General features: G+C 42.6%; 1 protein-coding gene across 1 annotated transcript; it reads right to left on the bottom strand.

The window, feature by feature from the left end:
- Positions 1 to 2,525: 2,525 nt before the first annotated feature.
- On the bottom strand, positions 2,526 to 7,489 carry LOC103520768 (unconventional myosin-Vb-like). The gene is made up of 6 exons (XM_017448624.2): positions 6,965 to 7,489; positions 6,337 to 6,423; positions 5,806 to 5,985; positions 4,518 to 4,672; positions 3,799 to 3,913; positions 2,526 to 2,593 (listed from the first exon to the last, which is right to left on the bottom strand). The coding sequence occupies exons 1-6, from the start codon at positions 7,428 to 7,430 to the stop codon at positions 2,526 to 2,528; spliced, it is 1,071 nt and encodes a 356-aa protein (XP_017304113.1). The 5' UTR covers positions 7,431 to 7,489.
- Between the last annotated feature and the right edge of the window lie 652 nt (positions 7,490 to 8,141).

Here is an 8,141-nt window from a genome sequence, read left to right as displayed (position 1 = left end):
TTCCTTCTCTCTTCGATTTCGGGACGATAAGACCATAGCAGTTACAGTTCCCTCTGTCAAACCTCTTTAAAAAAAGGTTTCCTTACCTCTCCATTTTGGTGTATGCTTCTTCAGCCACAGCAAATATATGAGGGTCCAGATCCCCCATGTTCTTCCCCCTATATGTCCAAATGGTGTTGGAACCATAGATGGGCAACTCCGTGTAAGGGTTAATGGCAACCAGTACGATACCTGGATAGAATCAACATGAGAAGAATACATGAATGCCTGGATAGAATCAACATGAGAAGAATACATGAATATCTGGATAGAATATAAAAGAAAGTAATACATGTTGATAGAATCAACAAGTAGTAATGACTGAAACATTGGCTTTAGGTTTTAGGGACCTCAAAACGTGTTTTCGTACTAAAAACTGACCATCAAAAATTTTGTTGATTGGATTACTCTCCTTTCTATAAGGTTAGGAGTATAAGGATTGTAAAAAATGGATTTTATAATTAAGAAAATATCTACGGTCGATCTAATGTTGAGAAAAAATTTGAGCAAACTTTTCCATTTTGTGATGGGTGTGGTGTGTGTGGGGGGGAGTGTATTTGTGTGTGTGTGGTGGTCCCGTACAAAGGACGGGTCAACCACTAGTATACAATATACCAGTACCGCCCAACAAATCGATCGCGACCAGCACACCCAGAAGTGTTTGAACCTGGCAATATCATCTTACACACCCGATTAGTCCAAACTTGTGGACCAAATTCAGAGTCAAGTCTCTTCTTAGGTAAGTCGATCGTAAGACTGTATTGAAAATTCAAGTCGATCGTAAGACTGTATTGAAAATTCAAGTCGATCGTAAGACTGTATTGAAAATTCAAGTCGATCGTAAGACTGTATTGAAAATTCAAGTCGATCGGAAGACTGTATTGAAAATTCAAGTCGATCGTAAGACCGTATTGAAAATTCAAGACGATCTTCCTCTGAAATTCAAGACGATCTTCCTCCATAAGCTTAAGCTCCTTCCTACTAAAAAGTATGGAAAAGGTACTTGACTTGTACATCAGAAGCGCACTCGAGTTGAGGGCACCGCTTCATAGATACCAATTTGCCTATCAAAAAGGTAAATCCACCACGACTGCTCTGCACAGTCTTGTACAAAGACTAGAGAAAACGTTGGTGGACAAAGAAATAGCTCTAGTTGCATTTATTGACATAGAAGGCGCCTTTGATAACACCTCATATGATTCAATACAGAGAGCTGCTCACGAAAAAGGGCTTGAACCTCAAGTAGTAAGCTGGATGATTTCCATGCTTCAAAGCCGCCTTACAACGGCTAGTCTAGGAAAGGAGAAAGTCACTATTCAAGCCACAAGAGGGTGTCCTCAAGGAGGAGTTATATCGCCCTTACTGTGGTCCATGGTAGTTGACGAACTCCTTAACTTACTAACCAGTAATGGTTACGAAGTCATAGGCTATGCTGATGATATAGTTATAATCATCAGAGGCAAATACGAAGAGGTCATTTCTGACCTCATGCAAAATGCCTTAAATATAACAGCAAGATGGTGTCGATCAAATGGGCTTAGTATAAACCCAAACAAGATGACCATCGTACCCTTTACCAGAAAACGGGCCTTGCCCCCTGCCATTCCAACTCCGGATAGGGTCGAACCACCTCCTGATCCAAAGTCCAAGTTAACCACTACATCACTGAGGGCTGAACAATTGTATCCAACTTTCTAACTACGCTAACCACTGAGGTTTCTACACGCACCTGTTCTGATTTTCAAAGGGGCCCCCTTCTTCAACCCCGATGTAACTACCGCCCCCTGCCATTCTAAGTCGGGATGGGGTCGAACCACCAACCTCCTGATCCGAAATCCAACTACGCTAACCACTGAGGTTTCTACACTTACCTGTTCTGATTTTCAAAGGTGCACCCTTCTTCAGCCCCGATATAACTACCGCCCCCTGCCATTCCAAGTCGGGATGGGGTAACCACACTCGCGCTCCGTCACTGTATAACTTTTCCTGCGAAGATAAACCGGAGTCACCACTGTTGGCCACATTTGACCCACTCTTGGCTGCATTTGTACCACTGCTGGCCTGATTTGTACCACCGCTGGCCACATTTGTACCACTGCTGGCTACATTTGACCCACTGTTGTCTGCATTTGTCCCACTGTTGGCCTGATTTGTGTTACTGCTGGCCACATTAGTACCGCTGTTGGCAACATTTGTCCCACTGTTGGCCAGATTTGTATCACCGTTGGCTACATTTGACCCACTGTTGGCCGCATTTGTACCGCCACTGGCTACATCTGTCCCAATGTTGGCCTGATTTGTACTGTTGTTGGCCACATTTGTCCCACTGTTGGCCAGATTTGTATCACTGTTGGCTACATTTGACCCACTGTTGGCCGCATTTGTACCGCCACTGGCTACATCAGCTGTCCCAATGTTGGCCTGATTTGTACTGTTGTTGGCCACATTAGTACCGCCGTTGGTGACAGGCGGGGTGTTATTTGTACTCATTTCTTGTGCGAACCGTGTGATCTGCTTAGATGTAGAAGTCCCTCACCAAAGAAATATGTTACATCTGGGAACAAACAAAAGAAATACAATTTACAATCTAACAAAGGCCGAAAATACAATTTCTCAAAATACAATCTGTGTCGTTGAAACAAAAATGAAGTTTAGACTGCGAGAGTAAAGGGACTTTTCAGTCCTATGCTGGCAGCTGGCAGTATAAACAAGGTATGTATATTCTATTCTATTTCTTCTATCACGGAAAAACAAATATCTCTCTGTGGTTAAATGCGTATCACACTATGTAGACTTGTATAGCGGAAGTTCCCGGTTCGTTTCCTAACAAAGTGGAACTTTTTGGTTTTGGGCTTTGTTTTTGGGTTGTAAATTACCTATACTTGGTTGTTCTGCCACTTAGTCACTAATGTTACCAGCCCAAAAAGTTCGAAAAAAAAATCATTCGTGGATTTTTGACCGAAGGCAAAAAGAGTCTGAGTGAGGTCTACAGTTCACACAACTACAAGTTTACTAATTTACATCTCTAACACTTTGATCAAGTGTCGTTTAGGGTGGCATGCCTGCCTCGGTGGTGTAGTGGTTAAGGCGCTCGCCTGGTAAACAGGAGGGCTTGGGTTCAATCCCAGCCGAGGTATGTAATTTTATCCTCAATATAATTTGAGAATTTGACCACAATAATAGTAGTAGCCTACTGCTGGAGTAAAGGGACTTTTCAGTCCTATGCGAGCAGTATAAATAAGCACTATTATTATTATTTATTAATTATTATTCAAGTTGAGCTAACAAAAATGGGTTAAACCTTGTACCACTTTGAATTCAAAGGTTCTCTCATACTGGACTGCCCACGTTATTCCATCCTGATTCAAAATGGCGGCGGTTCGAAGTTATGCCTGTTATGCTGCTCTGTGAGACATGTCAGGGAGCGCGACCGTGTGTGTATGTGTGTAGTGGATGTGTGTGGTGTGTGATGGGTGTGTGGTGTGTGATGGGTGTGTGTGTGATGGATGTGTGTGTGGTGGGTGTGTGTGTGGTTGGTGTGTGATGTGTGTGTGTGATGGATGTGGTGGGATGTGTGTGATGGGTCTTACAATGGAACCATTGTGCATTGTTTGGATTTCGGACTTTTTTCACTGTTTATTGATCATTTCTCAGAAAGCAACCTCCATGGCCGAATGCCCAAGTGGGTATCACACTAGGCTTGCATGCCAGAGGTCCCAGGTTCAATTTCCAGTGGGGTCAAAGTTTTTTCAGCTCTACCCTTGGTTCGCATTGAAGCCCCAATAATGTTGTAGTGTTTGTTAAAATGTAGCTCGGTGAATTTGCCAAATCGAGAACTGTTGTCGTTTCGAATGGTTTTGGCATTTCCGATGGCCTGGAAGAATAGAGTATGGTTAGGTAGAGTGCAAAAAGAAGGGTTAGGTAGCATACAAAATGATAGGTTCGCATAGAGGCTCCGATAATATTGTAGTGTTTGTTAAAATGAAGTTCGGTGAATTTGTCAAAACGAGAACTGTTATCGTTTCGAATTGTTTTGGCATTCCCGATAGCCTGCAAGAATAGAGTAGGGTTGGGTAGCGTACAAAAAGACGGGTTAGGTAGCATACAAAATGATAGGTTCGAATAGAGGCTCCGATAGTATTGTATCTATGTGCTGAAAGTGTGTGGCGAATTTAATCAAAACCGGATAAAATCGGTGTGTCAAATTTTATCAAACTAGGGATCTTCTTTTTCTTCGCCTTTTGCTATTTCTTTAACAAAGGAAATTCAGCCTGGTATACTCCCTGTTTAAAGTCCCCCAGGCAGAAAAGTATCGTAAACTAAAAACTTAAAAATTGAGAAAAAATCAGTTTGACTGCCTCCCACTGTGGCAAAATATCGCATGGCATACTTGGCGGATACTGTCTGACCCACTCCAGAACAATAATAATAAATAAACAAACAAACGAACAAAGAAACAAACAAACGAATCGACTTACTTCCATAATAGGACTAGATGCGAGAACTTTCTTCTCGACTTGGGTTTCAGTTTGACTGCCTCCCACTGTGGCGAAATATCGCATGGCATACTTGGCGGATACTGTTTTACCCGCTCCGGACTCTCCTGATACGATAATACTCTGATCCTTCTTCTCTCTGAAACATAGAGAATTGAATTGAATTGATTAATGATTAAGTTCAGCCAGCCTAGTTAGCTTAGTTGGTAGTGCGTCTGCCTTGTAAGCGCTAGGCCGCGGGTTCGATTCCCGCCCGGGGCGGATTTTATCCTGATGGGATAATGTTCGTTCTCGGAACGGCTGGCTTTCTCCTATCCTGTCTTCCTTCTCTCTCCGATTTCGGGACGATAAGACCCTAGAGTTACAGTTCCCTCTGTCAAACCTCTTAAAAAAAAAAAAAAAAAAAAAAAATAGAGAAGTGGTCAATGTAATCAAATTAAAATGTTCCTTCTGATATTATGTTGTTTCATAGGTACCACCTCCCTCCCAAATAAATGAGGAGGTTCAACAGACCTAAAGCACCGTTCAAACCGGTGGAAAATTGGTATAATACGTCGGTGAAACCGTCATAATAAATTGGTATATTGGTAATACCGGTATAATTTATTGGCTTGAGATGTAAAGGCAGTGTTTTCCGCCCGCCAGTACACTCGACCGTAAAACACCAGCCTTACTCACTTTACACCGCTTTTTCACTAGATCTTAGCCTTTTGCGTACAGAATCAATTTCACCAGAATCGCTCTTACGGTAGGATTCATGTCCCACATGAAACTCAAGCGTTGTTGTTACAGTCAGACGTAAACAAAACATTTTTTTCAAATACGGTAGGATTCATGTGAGACATGAAACCTCCGAAAAGCGATTTGTGGTAGGCTTCATGTCACACATGAAATTGTTCCCTCGCTTTTAATTTATTTTCTTTTTTTTCCTAGTTGAGATAGAAACATCTGGTTTTTTTTGTCTTCTTCGGAAATCTTCGGACTATAATTCCGAATGCTTTGGAATCATAATAAACAAACACCGGCTTTTCAGTCTGCATTTGAAAGGAGCAAAAGATACACAAGTTCCTAGGCACGTCCTACCGTAACGCCTCCTATCTGTAAAAATCAAGCCGACCGTAGCGAGTTAATGGGAGTGTCATTGTTGAATGGCTTCTCCCTCAAGCCCTTATAAAATTCAACCAATTTACTGATTACAATTGTATTTTTTTATTATTAAATTGTAGATTGTAAATAAATATATTGCTCTAAAAAAAAAAAAAAAACTTACCACAGTATGTATAGATCGCATTGTGTTGACAGAATCGGACCTGTAGATTATACAGCACCGCTGGTTCATGTAAATAGGAGAGGGAGGTTAAATCGTTTTCTCCAATCAGGATATCCGGATTACGAAGCGGTGGCAGGTCCGATTCGTTGCTGACGGCGATCTCTTTGATTTCACCCGATTCTAAACACAAGAAAAAACGTTTGAATTGGTTAATCGAGGTTGTTTAATGAAATAGTTTCAAGTATTCCTTGAGCCAGCTCACTTCGCTAGTATACACAAAAAGCCCACTCCGAGGCTTAGGTGTAGGGGCAAACAGCCCTAAAGGATGGGTTAAGGTCATAGTGTTATACGAAACCCTTGGAGGGTAGCGCATCTGCCTTGCCCCCTGCCATTCCAACTCCAGACGGGGTCAAACCACCAACCTCCTGATCCGAAATCCAACTACGCTAACCACTGAGGTTTCTACACTTACCTGTTCTGATTTTCAAAGGCGCACCCTTCTTCAGCCCCGATATAACTACTGCCCCCTGCCATTCTCTCCAATCAGGATATCCGGATTACGAAGCGGTGGCAGGTCCGATTCGTTGCTGACGGCGATCTCTTTGATTTCACCCGATTCTAAACATAAGAAAAACGTTTGAATTGGTTAATCGAGGTTGTTTAATGAAATAGTTTCAAGTATTCCTTGAGCCAGCCCACTTCGCTAGTATACACAACAAGCTCACTCCGAGGCTTAGGTGTTGAGCCTAACAGTCCTAAAAGATGATTAAGCTTAAAGGAATCTAGATACGCTACCCTCCAAGGGTATGAGGAAGGCTTGTAAGCACTGGTGAGACCATTATGGTGACTACGACTTTTGTTCGATTCCCGCTCCGGGAAACTTTATTCTTAACAGATGAAGTTTGTTCTCGGAACAGCTGGCTTCTATCTTTCTTCTCTCTTCGATCTTGGGATTCTTAAAACCTCTACTGTTACAGTTTCCTCTTGAAAAAACAAAAAAAAAATCAATACACTTACCTGTTCTAATTTTCAACGGCATCCCCTTCTTCAACCCCGATGTAACTACCGCCCCCTGCCATTCCAATTCCGGATGGGGTCAAACCACCAACCTCCTGATCTGAAATCCAACTACGCTAACCACTGAGGTTTCTACACTTACCTGTTCTGATTTTCAAAGGTGCACCCTTCTTCAGCCCCGATATAACTACCGCCCCCTGCCATTCCAAGTCGGGATGGGGTAACCACACTCGCGCTCCGTCACTGTATAACTTTTCCTGCGAAGATAAACCGGAGTCACCACTGTTGGCCACATTTGACCCACTCTTGGCTGCATTTGTACCACTGCTGGCCTGATTTGTACCACTACTGGCTACATTTGACCCACTTTTGGCTGCATTTGTCCCGTTGGCCTGATTTGTGTTACTGCTGGCCACATTAGTACCGCTGTTGGCAACATTTGTCCCACTGTTGGCCAGATTTGTATCACCGTTGGCTACATTTGACCCACTGTTGGCCGCATTTGTACCGCCACTGGCTACATCTGTCCCAATGTTGGCCTGATTTGTACTGTTGTTGGCCTCATTAGTACCGCTGTTGGTGACAGGCGGGGTGTTATTTGTACTCATTTCTTGTGCGAACCGTGTGATCTGCTTAGATGTAGAAGTCCCTCACCAAAGAAATATGTTACATCTGGGAACAAACAAAAGAAATATGTACAATTTACAATCTAACAAAGGCCGAAAATACAATTTCTCAAAAGACAATCTGTGTCGTTGAAACAAAAATGAAGTTTGGACTGCGAGAGTAAAGGGACTTTTCAGTCCTATGCTGGCAGTATAAACAAGGTATGTATATTCTATTCTATTTCTTCTATCACGGAAAAACAAATATCTCTCTGTGGTTAAATGCGTATCACACTATGTAGACTTTTGTATGGCGGAAGTTCCCGGTTCGTGCCGTGACGTCAAAGTTTACGATTTACCGGTATTTTTTTAATCGATTTATCTCGGTATCTAGAAGTCGTAGAAGAAAAAGGAAAATTCCGTTGGTCCTCATTTTTCCTGCTCTATGACTTTGAAACATCACCCAAGTAAGCGCAACTGATCTATTAGCTTGGGGGGGGGGGTAGAGCGTCTACCTTGTAAGCACTATGCTAGGCCGCGGGTTCGATTCCCGTCCGGGGCGGATTTTAACCTTAAGAGATAAGGTGCATACCTCGGCTGGCTTTCTCTTATGTTGTCTTCCTTGTCTCTTCAATTTCGGGACGATAAGACCTTTATTAGCAGTTATATTTCCCTCTGTCAAACCTAAAAAAAAAGCACTCGCATTTCGATTGC

Source organism: Diaphorina citri, unplaced genomic scaffold (assembly GCF_000475195.1).
Source record: "Diaphorina citri unplaced genomic scaffold, Diaci psyllid genome assembly version 1.1 scaffold4045, whole genome shotgun sequence".
NCBI lineage: Eukaryota > Metazoa > Arthropoda > Insecta > Hemiptera > Psyllidae > Diaphorina > Diaphorina citri.
Note: the sequence above shows the minus strand (reverse complement) of the source record. Positions and strands in the feature narration are given on the sequence as shown.

What these genes read in the sequence shown, in the direction of transcription:
- LOC103520768 (XM_017448624.2), bottom strand. Translation starts at nt 7,430, where the DNA reads ATGAGTACAAATAACACCCCGCCTGTCACCAACAGCGGTACTAATGAG. An exon ending in TATCCTGATTGGAGAGAATG is followed by an intron (nt 5,986 to 6,336) that starts GCAGGGGGCAGT and finishes TCTTGTGTTTAG; the next exon opens with AATCGGGTGAAATCAAAGAG. An exon ending in CATCTAGTCCTATTATGGAA is followed by an intron (nt 3,914 to 4,517) that starts GTAAGTCGATTC and finishes CTATTCTTCCAG; the next exon opens with GCCATCGGAAATGCCAAAAC.